Source organism: Amphiura filiformis, chromosome 11, assembly GCF_039555335.1.
Source record: "Amphiura filiformis chromosome 11, Afil_fr2py, whole genome shotgun sequence".
Classification (NCBI taxonomy): Eukaryota; Metazoa; Echinodermata; class Ophiuroidea; order Amphilepidida; family Amphiuridae; genus Amphiura; species Amphiura filiformis.
In genome coordinates, this window is record NC_092638.1 from 5,874,166 (window position 1) to 5,889,459 (window position 15,294).

At 43.8% G+C, this 15,294-nt stretch overlaps 1 protein-coding gene across 1 annotated transcript in view; it reads right to left on the reverse strand.

Moving 5' to 3' along the window:
• Window positions 1–14,945, reverse strand: part of LOC140164267 (dual specificity mitogen-activated protein kinase kinase 6-like) — a 39,317-nt gene extending 24,372 nt beyond the window's left edge. Inside the window, exons 1-6 of the mRNA XM_072187535.1 lie at window positions 14,773–14,945; window positions 11,442–11,866; window positions 10,377–10,470; window positions 8,852–9,014; window positions 7,030–7,149; window positions 6,215–6,331 (exon numbers count right to left, since the gene is read on the reverse strand). Coding sequence (XP_072043636.1) covers window positions 6,215–6,331; window positions 7,030–7,149; window positions 8,852–9,014; window positions 10,377–10,470; window positions 11,442–11,496 — 549 coding nt within the window. The 5' untranslated portion in view covers window positions 11,497–11,866; window positions 14,773–14,945. The remainder of the gene's footprint in view (window positions 1–6,214; window positions 6,332–7,029; window positions 7,150–8,851; window positions 9,015–10,376; window positions 10,471–11,441; window positions 11,867–14,772) is intronic.
• Window positions 14,946–15,294: the final 349 nt, after the last annotated feature.

Genomic DNA, 15,294 nt, shown 5'->3' on the forward strand with positions numbered 1-15,294 from the left:
GAACCTTGCCCAACCCTGGGGATTGGAGAGGGACGAATGTCGGTATGCACCGTGCCCGTTCGTAACCATGAGAACAGAGCGCCGAAACAGTGTCGCTCCAGTGTTTGTGAACACGGAAGCTAACCTCGAGACCGTGTGCAACTCAGCATTGGCGTTACGTATTTAAGCGTCGCTTTTGACGGAAGCTCAAAAGGGTGACCCTTAAAGTAATCTAAGACTGTGTTGGGATCCCTTAGGAGGATCACTTTCCTTTTTGGCGGACACTCGTTGAACATACCGTCGAGGCGTAGACTAATAAGGTAACCATCGGCTATGATAGTCGACCCGTCTCGAAACCTCGGTGAATGGAGAGGATAGCTGACTTATAGCTGGCCCCAGTGGCCCGCTAAAGTCTTGCTTGGAACTTCTCTGTCAGAAACTCCGGAACTAGCAGCACAGAGGCTCTAGCGGGAGAGCTATTTGTCTCATTGCACCAAGCGTAGTATGGAGCCAGACTCTGGCTATACGTACGGAGGGTAGACTTCCGTCTAGCCCCGGCGATGAGAAAAACAGCTTCTGATGAAAAGTATCCCTCCGCTGCGCGTTCCTGGTAAGGGCCATGCAGCTAACTGCAGGTGCTCTAGTGATAGACTGGGTACCCCGCTCCGGGCATCCGGAGTAGATCTGGTACTGGGAGTGCCAGCGGCCTTGCCGCTAGCAGAATGACAATGCAGTCTTCCCACCCGATCTTGGCCACCACCCTCATGAGTAGTGAGATCGGAGGAATGCATAAGCTGTCATCCCTCCCCAGTCTATGGACAGAACACCCACGGCGAATGCTTGGGGGTCCGCGACCCTTGAGCAGTACACCGGCAGTGGATGATTGCGATGAGATGCGAACAGATCTATCGAGGGGTGGTACATCACCCTGAAGATCTTCTGAGCGACCTGCGGAGCAAGGGACCATTCTGTTGGTCCCGACACCCTTCCTCGTGACAGATTGTGCGTGAGGATGCTGGTGACGCCCGCTATGTGTATCGCTCTCATCGTAATCTGCCTGAATTTGCACCACCCTATCAGGTGTCGTGCATGCAGGCACAATCGTGGTGGCCCGGAGTCCCCTTGTGTGTTGGGGTAGGCTACCACGGTTGTGTTGTCCGTCAGGACAACGGTATGTGATTCCACGATCACCTCCTCGTAAGCCAGGGAGGTTGATGTGAAACTCTGTCTCTATGGCCCCACAGGCCCGAGACGGAGTCTCCGTGGATGTGGACCCCCCAGCCCCGTTTTGACGCTATGGTCGTCACTACGTGACATACCGGGGTGCAGGAAAACCTGACACCCTGGGTCAAATTGGGCTGATGGGTCCACCACCAGAGTTCCAGGGTCCCGCACCCTACGGACTATCAACCCCATGAGACCCGTAGTCTCCAGTGGAGTGTGTCCGTATATGAGCCAAACGTCCAGGTAGCAACTGATGTTGACACCCTGTGCTTCAGGTACGCTGCCACCGCTCTGACCAAGAGTGTAAACACCCTGGGAGAGATGGACAGGCGGATGGCGGTATCAAAACTGGTAATTTTGATCCTGTACCTAGAAGCGCAGATACCTCCGATCTTGAGAGGCGATTGGCATATGCAGATAGGCGTCCGAGAGATCTAGCGATGCTGTTCCCATACCCCTGATGGGGCAGGCTAGCATCGAGGCGAGAGTCCCCACCCTGAACCTCTTGGGCCTGAAGAACTTGTTCAACAGCCTGCGGTTCGGATGGGGCTCCGTCGCCGGTCTTCCTTGGAGCCAATGGCTCCAAGATCACCCGTAGAACGGGGTAGACCGGGACAATCGCCGCTTCGTGAGAAGCTGTGTGATCCCTGTCAGTAGTGCCCGACGCTGGGGGCCGTCTGACGGCACTACTGTGGACCTCTGAAATGTGCAGGCGAATGTGGGGAGACTGGGTTGCCAGTCTGTAACCCCCACTCACCACTGACCATACCCAGGCACCCAAAGAGATGGTTTCCCACCTCTGGGTGAAAGCCATAAGCGGTCGTCCACTGGGAGATCCCCCTGTGGAAAAACCGCCGAGCCCCAGGAATGCTCGCCTAGCTTCCCTTGGAAGAGCGCTTGCTCTTCTTCGGGGCTTGCCAGCTGTTCCTGTGCTACCCTTGCGCCTCCCAGAATGGGTGCTGCAGAGGTAGTGGGCTCGGGTACTGTTGGTGGTGCACGGCCTGCTGAAGTCGGAGCTCCTACCCATGGTAAGGGCAGTTTCCGACTTCTTCAGAGTGCTCCCGTTGGTAGCTTCTTTGCACGGTCCTCCACCGTGGCGCAGAAGCATCCAAAGAGAAAAAGGACCCTGCCTTTCCATCGCGTTGAGCGATTGGAGTGGCAGGCCCCCCCCCCCCCGGCGCTGAGTGGACACCCTATGGGCTAGGCCCATGGAGCTCTCGTTGAGGCTAGCTGTTAGCACCGCTAATAGGTTCACCTCATGGAAGAGCTCAGATGTTGTCTGAGCGTCACACGCTTGAGCGACATCTGGGTCCCTCTCGGATCCCCTCAGGTAGGTCCGTGGTCCTCCGCGTTACACGCAGAGGAAGCGTGCAAGCACGGCGTCATAGCTCTACTGAGCTCGACAGCCCCACGAAATCTACCCTTGAGGTTTGCCGGGAATGAGAGTGCAGGCGTCCCCTGTGAGGAAGCAGCAGCTGAGCATCCTACTGAAAGGATCCCCTGGTCCTCCTCCTTGGACTCCCCCCTAGGGGGTGTCCGGAGGAAGCTCAGCGCTGTTGCTCCCCTCGCGGGGCAGCGGGGGAAGGAGATTGTAGTGATGTCGTCAGACTCACTACCGGACTCAGCTTCCGACTCCTTTCCCTCGCCCCCAGTATCCGTATCATGCTCCGATGATGACGGTAACTGGGGACGGGCATCTGAAAGCGGGTAAGAAGGCATAACCACCGTGTGGCTCGCCGACTACCTGCCAGCAGAAGAGGGAGTACTCCCGCAAGACCCTGAGGTACCCGTTATGGCACCACTGGGTCCGCATGCTCTCGCAGCCGTCGCCCTAGCTCTAGCAGCACGGGGCCTCCCCTGATCAAGATCTGGGTTAGCCCCATGCCGGCTGGCCTGGTCAACAGCTGATGGTACTGCGTGGCCATCGCTGGCGACACTTGCCACGGTGCTAGACCGTGGAAGAAAACACCCTGGCGGCGGGTACCACGGGCATACCCAGCCGGCAGCTGACCCTGAAGGATCCGCCACCAGGGTAACCCCATGGTACTGCAGTACCAGCACCACCTCCCCCTTGTTGCCACACAGACTGTGGCGACTAAAGCGGTGCTGCGGTACCGGTGCGGTATCAGCGTGGGTACCCGTGAGGTTTCCCAACTGTGGACCGCTGTACCCTTGCTACACTGCGTTCCCTGTTGGGGGATCAAGCTGTGTGCTGTCGTGGTACCGGCGCGGTACTAGCATGGGTACCCGTGAGGGTTCCCGGTTGTGTACCGCTGTATGCGTGGTTCCAGCGTAGGTGCCCGTGAGGGCTCCCGGCTGTGTACCACTGTACCCATGCCTCACTGCGTTCCCCGCAAGGGATCAAGCCGTGTGTATGGGTACCCCGCTATACCGGCTGTCCCTTGGCTAGAGGGAGCTTGCCTAGTACCACGGGTAACTGAGCGTGTATACCCCCGATCAATCACCTCGCCACCTGAATAGGCAGCGTCAATCAATGGAGCTATGCTCTGTTGATTTGACAGTGATCGATCAAGAGAGGGTAATTGATCCATTGACGATAATGGATCACCCACGCTCCGCTGGCTCTCGAGGACATAAGTGGGTTGTTGATCAGCTAGGCTGTTCAAGTTACCTACTCTACCCTCTAGAGCTTCGCCCAAGGTCGCTGTGTGTGGCGGGCCACTCACGGCAGCTATGGGCGGGTGCATAGCGGCTACCACTGAAGTCAAGCCGTAGCTCGTCTTTGTAGCTGCCACCGAATGCACCTGGGTCGCTGTCCCGTGAGGGACTGCGAGCCCAACCCCTGAATAATCGCCAGCCAGTCCCTGTGGACAGCCAGCAGCTATTCTAGGGCCCAGGGTATCACTCGGCGGTCCCGCCATGGGCGCTGCCGTGTGACAACCCCAGTTGGTTCTGCTAAGACTACACCCACAGCGTTAGCCAGCGGTATCGTCTCTGCTGAACCCATGCATGCTAGGGTTCAACCCAGGCAAGCCCGGGGTACCCTTGCATGCTGCCCGTCGCTGGCTACTACTGTGGCTGTTTGAGCCCGTAGATATGCCTGCAACAGACGGGTGTCCTCCTGCTAAAAACCCGTGAGGATTTTTGCTAGAGGACTGGTATCCTCCTGCTACAAAACCCGCTAGGGTTTTCGCTGGTGGTTACCGCTCTGCTGCCTGCTACTTTGCTCCGACGTATAGTCAGTGCTTTCGCTGGCTGCTGAGCCTTTGACGCGCTTAGCAGTCCCGAAGGAACCGCCTGCTTGTCCGGGACCGGAGCCCCTTAAGCAGACCTGCCATGACCCATAGGGGCTGTCACAGCAGAATCTACCGTGATCGACTGGTATCCTCCTGCTACAAAACCCGCTAGGGTTTTCGCTGGTGGTTACCGCTCTGCTGCCTGCTACTTTGCTCCGACGTATAGTCAGTGCTTTCGCTGGCTGCTGAGCCTTTGGACGCCGCTTAGCAGTCCCGAAGGAACCGCCTGCTTGTCCGGGGACCGGAGCCCCCTTAAGCAGACCTGCCATGACCCATAGGGGCTGTCACAGCAGAATCCACCGTGTCGACCTTACCAGTGCCCTTGGTAGATTTCTTCTTCGTCTTATGGCGATGGCGTAGCCTATCCCAATCGTCAAGCTGGAACTCGGAGAGTCCTAAGCAAAAGAAAGACATCTAGAAGATCGTGAGCACTCCTGTGGGTGAAACAGAGCGGGTGTGGGTCCCACTCCGTCACCAGGGAAGGTCCGAGGCGGAAGCGAGGAGAAAGGGAGGGGCACTACCCCCCAACACGCGACTCAAGCCCAGTAAGCAAACCTGAGCACGGAGGCTGGTCGCTAACGTTAGTGGTAAAGTAAGGACTGGCTAACTTTATTACTAAAATGTCAGACGGGTCCCTACCAAGCCCCACCGTATGAATATCTGATTAACTCGTCTTATCGGACGGTAATGAAGACATAACGATAGAGTAATCACCCTAACATAGCAACAATAACCTACCGTACATGAAATACAATGTGCATGTACATGTACAAACATCTATTGTAACTTACAGGCTGCAATGGTTGTTTTACGTGGGAAACAAAATGAATGGCGCCAACGAGCGGCCATTTTGAATTGCTCGTGTGTCCCGTATACAAACGGAGGCACGATATGTAGCTAAGTTTTGGATTGTTTTTGTCACTTTTTCGCCAGAAAATGTCGTCAAAACTATCCTCAGCCGCACAATACCGGTTTGGTTTTACCTAAGGTGTGAAACTACAACCGTATATCTCGCCTTTGGTCGAGAAATTGATACACAGTGCTATGAACAATCGATAGGCACGTCTGTGTCAGTCGGAGACCAAGGAGGATAAGGACGATCGGATGGTGTGGCGTCACCTTTTGGGTGAGTCCACCGGGGATCGGGTTTTTTGTTATTTATTCATTTATGTGGGACAAAATGACTATTGGTTTTTCCGCATCTCGGGATCGATGCAAGAAGTATCTTAATCAACATCGAAGCGGTAAGATCGACCGTGTACTGAGTCTCTCATTTTGGCTGTTGAAAGGCACTGGCTATGTAAGTGGGCTAAGTTTTACTAAAAAAAGTTTCCCCTTTTATTTTAATTTATGCCAATAATTGCCTTTATTAATTTAAAAACAAACATATTTGCAGATATTTAATTTTGCCTATCTAATTCTGAAGGCCTTTCAAAATATGCAAAATTAAGTCATTTTACAGTATCTGGAGTTCTAAAATTCTCCAGACTGAAAGATAGCAACTCTTTTGAGTTTTTTAAAACTTAAAAGTTGTTGTTCTTAAAAGTAGCAGACATGAGATTGGATTCACTTGAAAAAAAAAGTTAGTAAAAAAGGCTGAAAAACAATGTGAAATTGGCAAAAATGACCTCAAATTAGGCTGAAAACAAAAAAAATCACATCACAGAGCCACAAAAAAAAAAAATAGGTCAAAAAACGTAATAATATTTTTTTAAATTATCACAAAGATGTATTTTCAAAAATAGATTACTTACAGAGAATGCTATTCTGCTGAGTATGTGTTCTGGTATTCTCTCTCCGCGTAGCTTGACAGCTTTGTAGAATTTGTCTAAGCACGTGTCCATTACTTCCATACAGATCCACACATCACCCTGTAGCAAATTATCAATAGTGATCAATCATCAATTTACAATATATCAATATTTATTATAATTATTACATCAGCACTGAGTTAGGTAAAATTAATCAAAATTAATTTCCTTTGGCCAAGTCAGTCCGAGAAAAATTAAAATAACAATAATCTTGAATTGGTATTTTTGTGTGACAGTGACACTATAAATAAGAATCAGGTATGGCTTACACACATATATTGTATTTTGGATATGCATTTGTGCAATTTTGTTGGGAACAATATTATTGAGATATCATTTTCATATTGCGATGGACCCTGCAACTAGTGGTTGCCAATCCAAAATGGCGACTTCCAGTGGTGCGATCAGAATTTTCGAAGCAATTAATAGTAAATTTAACATCACATCTAAGTCATTTTATTGAAATCTGAGATAATATTTTTAATAAAACTAACATTCATTTACTACAAAACATAATTTGATTACTATATATGTTGTCTCAATATTAAGCAAATTGAACCAATTTCGCAGAGCAACTTTTATGTGTTCAAGCTGTTTTGAAGCTTAGGAAAATATCACATCACAACAGGGCCGATGTCAAGATATTTTATCCCCCACAATGATGTCCGATACGGAAAACACAAGCGATGTCCATGCTTATTGTAGATACCTCCCTTGGCCCTACCTAAAACAAATGACCAAGGTCACTGTGTACATACCTCCTGAAATAGTGCTCCATAGAACTGTACAGTGTACGGACAATCCCCACTCCGCATGGCCACATCCATATCCATCAGGATGCGCTTATCTTCCAACTTGCTCACCTGCGCTCGTATCCTCTATAAAATTAGAAGAAAAATTGAATTATCAGTTTGAACACAAAGTTTTTAATACTATATGATCTATTGACTCTTCCACTTGAGTGAGAGGGATATTGATATTAGAACGTAAATTTTGAATTTCTAATAGTAATACATATTACATTACATTATATACCTAAGGGGCTGTGCAATAATTGAGCCGGGGGTAAAAATTGCAGGGGGTGAAATTTTGGCGAGCGAAAGGGGGGAAGCAATTTTTGGCAAGCCGAGAGGGGGGGCAAGCAATTTTTGGCGAGCCATTTGGAAATTTTACCCAGGGGGGCTCATAATTATTGCACAACCCCTAATTATATTTGATATTACACATACATATATATGGTACAAGTACATGATAAGTGCCAGATACCACTCCCATGTACAAATCTACATAATAGACGTCAACCAAATGTTGGAAAGTGAAACTAAAATACCCATTTCTGATTTGATATTAACATTGACCTTTGGAAGTTCCTACATGTATCTGAATTTGACATTGTTCCAATAAATGGCCTAGCTTTTGATTTCATTCACATGCCATATAACCCTCTCCTCAGAAACTGAATGTAAATTATTTCCCTGAATTTGTGTAGGCAAGTGACTGGGAAAATACAATGTATGTGTGTCAATTTATAATTGCAATTGCAACCTAACAGTACATGCAAAGGGTTTTTTTGAATTATAATTATTATATGCAAATCATCGAGTATGCTACAAAAGTAGTACCTGATATTTCCACAAATGTACAAATAATTATCAGCCAATGCAACTCAATGCTGAGACCAGGGTATAATGGGCAAATGGTATTTTCCTACAAAACTTGCCTTCCTTCCTGAATAAAAAAATCACTGGAAATCCCACTATTTGGGCAAAACACTTCAAACTGTAAGGAAACATTGTGATATTCCCCCCTAGATTTCACTTTAAATATTATGGGACATAATCTGATTCACTCAGACCAAACTTAGATACTGTGAACATTGATTACATATATCTACCATGGTTTACATGTACTGATGTTGAAATGCTTGGTGTATTTGGTTAGAGTTATGTCATTGTAATTTGTATTTTTTCTTATTTTGCCTAAATTTATATCCTAATTTATCTCATCATTATTTCTGACTTTGGTCTGATTGCATGTCATAAGACCCCCTCTTTACACAGAGCCCGCAGTCGACTTTAGTCAAATTTAAATTTAAATTAAACTTTGTTTGTGTGTAAACAGGGTCACCGCATGATGACCCGGAGCAACTTTTGGTAAATTCAAACTTCAAACTCAACTTTTGCGGTGTAAACAAACATGTGAGTCAAGTTCATATTGGTTATTTGAAGTGTGAGCAAGTGATGGTGTAAAAAGTCAAATTCACAATTTCTTTTGATGTTGAATACCATGTCAACAAATAATTTATACTAATCCCTGCATAGTCGCAATCTGAACTTGATGTCGCAATTGAAGTCAACTTCTCTCTGTGTATTAACGGGGTCAATGTTAATTTTCTATTTATTAAAAACTTGACTCTCATGGCCTACATGTACAATGCGTCATGCAGTGCTATTATTACACTTACACACTGAAAAGAACAAAACATTTCAGTAACTACATTGTACATGTTTGAGAAGACTTGTACATGAGTGTGTGTACCAAAATGACCTTTAGGCCCTACTGATAACATGAATGACTCACTTTGACTGCCATTATTGTGCCGGATTGTTGATGTTTGTATTTCTCCACGACTCCATATGCTCCTGAGCCTAAAGCTTCTACCATCTGAAGGTCATTGCCCCTGATGAAGTACTCTGTGCCATTTATGCTGATGGTAGCTTTGCTGTCTAGGTTACGGGGTGGCCTGTGAGAGAAAGTAAAAATGCATCAAATGGTGGACATTGAAATGCAAAATGGGAAATCAAATCAAATTAATTAAAGGGGTATTTTATTATTCTAGGATTGTATGGTTCAATATATCCATGAAAAAAGCTTATTTCCAAAATTTTACTTGGTTTGGACATTAAATTTGGACATCAAATTCATTGTATAAAGAGAGTTACAAAAATGTGCCTTTTTCAAAACCACACAATATCTCGGTCTCATGTAATGCATGTCATGTTGTCGACAACAGCCACGTACTTAACATTTTTATGATTTTTTGCATTTTGCCCATATACTTCATTGTGATTTGTCAATATGGCAACTCCTGTTCGGCAAAAATTAGATTTTGGCAAGACAGTGAAGCTGGCATTGGCAACACCAACACCAGCTACATGAGAGGCACAAAATTTTATCTCCATCGATATCATGATTTGTATGAATTCACATACGCCACAATTGAAGTAACAGTCCCTGGCTGTACTTAAAGCCATATTATAACATTTGCTGAGGAAGACGCCCTCACTGAATTTTTAAAATTCCTTTTTTTGCACCATTAAATTGTATTTTATTAAACCAATATACCCTGCAAAAATCAAGACTCTAGGTGCTGTAGTTGTCAAAATCTGAGATTTTGAATAAAACGCCGGATTCGGCGCTTTATTATTACGATGGAATTATTAGTCGAACGCATACACGATGTTCATAACACACAGTACGTACACAGCGTGCGGGACGGTGATATACACAACAAAGGGTTGTACCACAACATGACCGAAGGAGTGGTACGTATTGGCGACATGTGCGCCGGTAGTAAATTCCAATTTTCTTTGCTTTGCCGTCTACAGTTGTTCGGCTCAAAAATAAAAGGGGATATATCTGACAGTAAAAGCTAACATTTTATGGCAAATAAATGCTAATCTATTTTGTTTGAAAATGTTATAATATGGCTTTAATGAATGTATCCGAGCCACAATATTGTATGAACCCCATATATTGTGTACTTTACAGTGTACATGGCTCTGCAGGTTCTTTCTTTCATCAAATGGTTTCTTCTGGAACACCCTGTATCAGTGTAGAAGTATCACAGTGAAGAAACTGTTTTTGAGGCTATTTCTATTCACTTTGGGCACCTGTGACGAGTTTTGTTTTCAGTACCACAATACAATATTTGGAGTTATATTTTTGTGTTTTTTAAGGTTTCTTGCCCTTTTCTCAAAAAGGCTTTTTTCTCGAGTCACCAATGGCCCTCGATGTGATCTTTTCATTCCCTTCTTCAAGCAAATTAGTCCTTCGTAATTTGACCTAACTGAAAAAAAAAGATAATTCAACTCTTCATACTTACTTGACATCTGATGGAGGTGCTGGTGTTTTAGGCGTTAGCACTATTTTTGGCCCTTTCATTTTCCCTCTTCTTCCAGGATTATTTCCATTGTTTCCTGAATTTTAAAAAAACCAGAAATATTTATAGGATATTTATGCAAAAAATGGAAATGGTGAGCTGAGAGCAGGCCTCCATATACTTAATGCACACAACGGAAGTTGTAACAAATCTATTGTGGTATTGAGCTGTACTCTGTCCTAAGAATTTTTTTTTAATCTGGACAGTGGAGAAATCATGTAAATATACTAATTGTGGTTTATTCTAAAGCTGCACCTTACTTTGCAATGTACATTTGTATTCAGGTACAAGATTGCTGTTCAACTTCAATTAAATTTAAAAAAAACAGTGCTCTAGAGTGTACTATGCAGTATGCACAGCCTACAGCCCCAGGCATAAGCCCACAAGCCACAGCAAACTTTTACAGAAATTCACTGACCACTATGACCCAAGACGTACCATATTAAACCGATTCACTGTCGTAGTGCACATTAGTAACCATTGGTTACTGCTCCAAGCCTGGGCTCATACACCTGTTCAGAATTTTGATATGCCATAGACTTTGTGTTGTGATCATTTCGATCAGTGGTTCGTAACAAAGAAAGCGTGATCCAGTTGACCTAGCAACAGTAATATTCTAACATGCACTAACTTCACTAAGACAGCAAATTGAAACAGGGATTAGTGCAGTACCCTAATCAGCCTACCCTTATATAATAACCATCTCAGCCAGGATCAGCTCCCTGAGATTTCGTAGCTTGCAGTCCACAGGAATTTCAAGTTAAGTTAGCTCAAATCTTCAAAAGAACAAAACAAGGACTGCACCGGGGCTCAAACTTGCATCGCCACAAACTTGCATCGCCACAAACTTGCATCGCCACAAACTAATTAGTGCACCAAAGTCTACCACCTTATCAATTGAGCTTAACTCAACTGCTTTGTAATAATTTAGTACAATTTGGGATTCCTCCACTTTTTATAAACAAATTATTTGTTTTTAAAATAAGAAAAGAAAAAACATCTTCTTACCTGCCATTTTTGGTTTAAAGAACACACGATTGTTATTGCTCTTGTCCTCTGACATATCAAAATAGATAATGTTTGGTTGGTTTGAAGTTCAAACAGGTGGTCCCCGATAACAGTTCGGAACTCACACACTATGCACACACTGGGTTATGATACACACAATTGTCCAGTACTTATAACATCTGTATTTATAAGTTATTAATTGTGTAATTCCCAGTAGTAGAAGTGATCAATACAGTAAGTACTAGAGTTGAATTTCCAGAGTGAGTCAGCAGACATCAAAGGTTGAGTTGTTGCTGTTTCTGCCGTCGTCAGTTCATCTGCTGTCATTATCAGTGATATATTTCCTGTATTTCACACACACACTCAGGACTGTGTGTTTTGACTGTCCAGACTGGTGTGGTGCCATGTATAGGTCATCACATTGCCTGTAAACAGGAAAATAACAAGATAAATATATATTGATTAGTGGGTATAACAAACTTGGTCATTTGAGTGTAGGTTGTAAGAATGTTGTAGAAGGGTGTAGGTTGTTGCTTTACTTGGGCTTTGGTTACAAAATGTTACTAAAAATAGATTCCTGTACGTATTTATTTTTAATGGTACTTTTTTTTTTTTTGTGCAATTCCAGGATTACAGACGTTACAGATGGAGGATGTGTGTATGCAGCAAGTTTTGAGAAAGTTCCTGCAATCTTACTGGTTCTTAGCCGTGTGATATGACACGATATAACACAGGTTTAGCAGGGACTGCCTTTTGAGGACAGCGAGAGCAATCGCTCGCTACTGCTCTCCTTAAATCTCTCTCCTTAAACAGCTCTCCTTGAAGGCTCCACAAGAGGTATTTAATGCTCTCCTGCAAATTCCAAAAGACTGTCCCTGGTTTAGCATCTGCGCTTAGACGCGATATTCGTACCAGCTATTGAACCAATCGGAGGTGCATATAGCAACAACGGGACTGATCGATTAAAGCCTTTAAATGTAATTCCTTGTAAAATGCAGGATTTAATTTGATTAAAATGTTAATTAATGAATATTTTATTTGAATTGAAGTGATAAAAGAATGAGAATAAAGGTATTGTTTTCAGCTCCTGTTGCGCATCTATCATCTTATAACAAGGGCTACGTCATTATTTTTGGCGTAAAACAACTCAACTTTGCCTCATTCTTTTACTAAAATAATAATGTCGCCCGTGTTATATGAAACGATAGATTGCACAACAGCGGCTAACAACAATACCTTTATGGCCAAAAAATGCTCAATTTAAAAAAAATCATAAAAAAGCCTGATTTTCGCCCAAATTTCAAATATTTTTGAATAACAAGTACGCAGGCAGGTGATTTTTTGTGCGCATTTTCCAATACGCTAATGCTGCTTTGTGTGTGAGATTGGAACAATTGTGTAAATGCCTCCCCCCGGTCAAAATTGTTTTATTTCGTGTTTACAAAATATACATCGTAAGCTTCAATAAAATGGTGTATTATTTGACTTCAAACGATATCCAGTAGCGGGGTTATGGTTTGTTGAACTTTGCTCCTTCAACAAAATGGTAGCTTTTTTCGCTTTGAACAATGTGTGTCTCTTTTTCCACATTTCTGGTAATAAATATCAAACAGTCATAATTGCGATCATTACAAATCATCCCCAAGTCTACGAGGTTCAAGAAAGTTCTCTCATTGTTAATTGTTGGTTTTACATACCTATACAAAATACAATGCCTGGTAACCCACCACAGGATTTAGCCAAAGCAAACAAAGACCAGAGCTATTAAAAATTCTATTGCCATCTTATTATCCTCTTCAATAATAGGATTATTGATTGGTGTTTGACTATCAAAATGAGATAGATGTCGCGCCAGCTTAAGTTACCGATGAATACGACCTTCGTACATATTTTACACTGTAACTCAGAATACAATTTAGGGAATTTACGGCTCATTCAAGCTGTACGGTCACAATTATGCAATTTGCAGTCAATTGTGAGATATTAATTAACCTTCCTCCATTTGCGTTCGCGCTTTTACAAATATCGTAACAAAATGTGATGGCACGTATACATGTATGAGGTTATGTGTTTCAGTCTCGCAGTGTTATCATTTTTGGCAACAGATGATATTTATTCTGTTCAGGCCATATAAAGTTGTTTTCTTTAAACTTCCGTGGTCGTGCCTGTGCGAATTGCGTACACGAGCGTAAACACAAAAGCAATAAACAATCACGCTGATTGGCTGATCAATGCACTTGACAACAAGCCGGCTGACCCATTGGTCTTCGGCGCGGCGCGTAGTAGGCGACCTTGTCACTTCTACGCGATCGCAATTCACCAGCGCGTACCCGGACCACGGAAGTTTAAAGAAAACAACTTTAGTATGCCTGGACCAGGCGCTAAATGAGCTCCTGGTCCCAAAGATAGCTCCTGCTGGTCCTTTGTTACATAGTCATGATACATGTAGCCTTGATAGTGTAAAATATTGAACATATACCATAGGGTAAAAAGCCTGGGTGCAGGGTACCTTGATTCTGTTACATTTAATGAGCATGGAAAATATGCACTGCCGTACCAGCATGTTTACATATTTTCATGCACAGCAAAACATGGAAACGAAAGAAGATCGCTATTGGAATATTGAAGGTTTGAGAAATTATGAAGTTTCTTGTGCTGTTGCTGGAAAGTGGCAAGTGAATTTAATTGAACAGAAAAGTTAGGCCTATATTACAGCATTTTATAGTCAAATATTGCATCACAAACGTGTGATACAGTGTAGCAATTTGTATCACAACAGTGCTGGTTTGTGTAGCAAACTGTGATGCGATGCCGGCAATCACGGGTCCTGTAATCATGCATTATAAATACTAAATTGCCACAAATCTTTCACCCGATTTTTCAGTCCAATTTTAACCACAGATAGTCGCGACTATAGAGTATAGTCGTAGTCGCGACTATTTGCTGCCGACTAGTCGACTAGGAAAAAAGTGATAGTCGCCCAACTCTAGTGATAGCTTGTAATACACTCCAGAGTTCAGTACGGTAGTGAATGCGAATGTTGTTTTCACTCGGCCAACATTGTCCAGTGCTATTGTCAGCCGGTTCATGCCCGGATGTCCGACCAACAGAATTGACTATCTACATGATCTAGTGGAAAATTGAGATGAGCAGATATGGCCATGTATGACAGTTGAGTATATATACAAAAGCACAATCAATTATCATGATTATAGCAACAGTGGACTGGACAGGTGGAACAATCATGAAACGGTAAGCTTAAAAGTTACAAATTTTTTAGTGATGTTTACTTTGAATTTTTAAACGTGTCAGAAAATGTCCCTATACTCACCCGATAGATAACACCATGTGATCTGCCTACACATCACTCAATACAACCATGATGATAATATGACAGTTTCCTTCCGTATCGTTGAATCAGAAATGAGTGCAAAATAACACGCCGTTTTTGCTAGGTATTCTCCCAGTTGATGTGTCTGCACTTTGGCGATGACTCATCAGCAATCCGGCTTCGATGAATCATTCGTTACTTCAGTGGTGTTTTTATATTTTACATTAATTCAATTCCATATGCAGGAAATTTTAGCGATTAAATCACCAAAATGTGTCTCTTTATTTTATAATGTCTTAAAAAACAAGCTATAAATGCTGTTGTGTGGCAGTTACACTAATTTAAAACAATAATACCTTGTTTTTTGTTTTGAGATTTAGGGAAATTTCAATTATGTGTCTCTTTCTAGAATCGCTGATGAGGCCGCTGATGAATGCGGAAGTCCCAGGAGTGAATGACCTTTTGGAAGATCTGCTCTGTGATAGAGGGTGCTCTCATCATTCACCTGATCATCAGCTGATC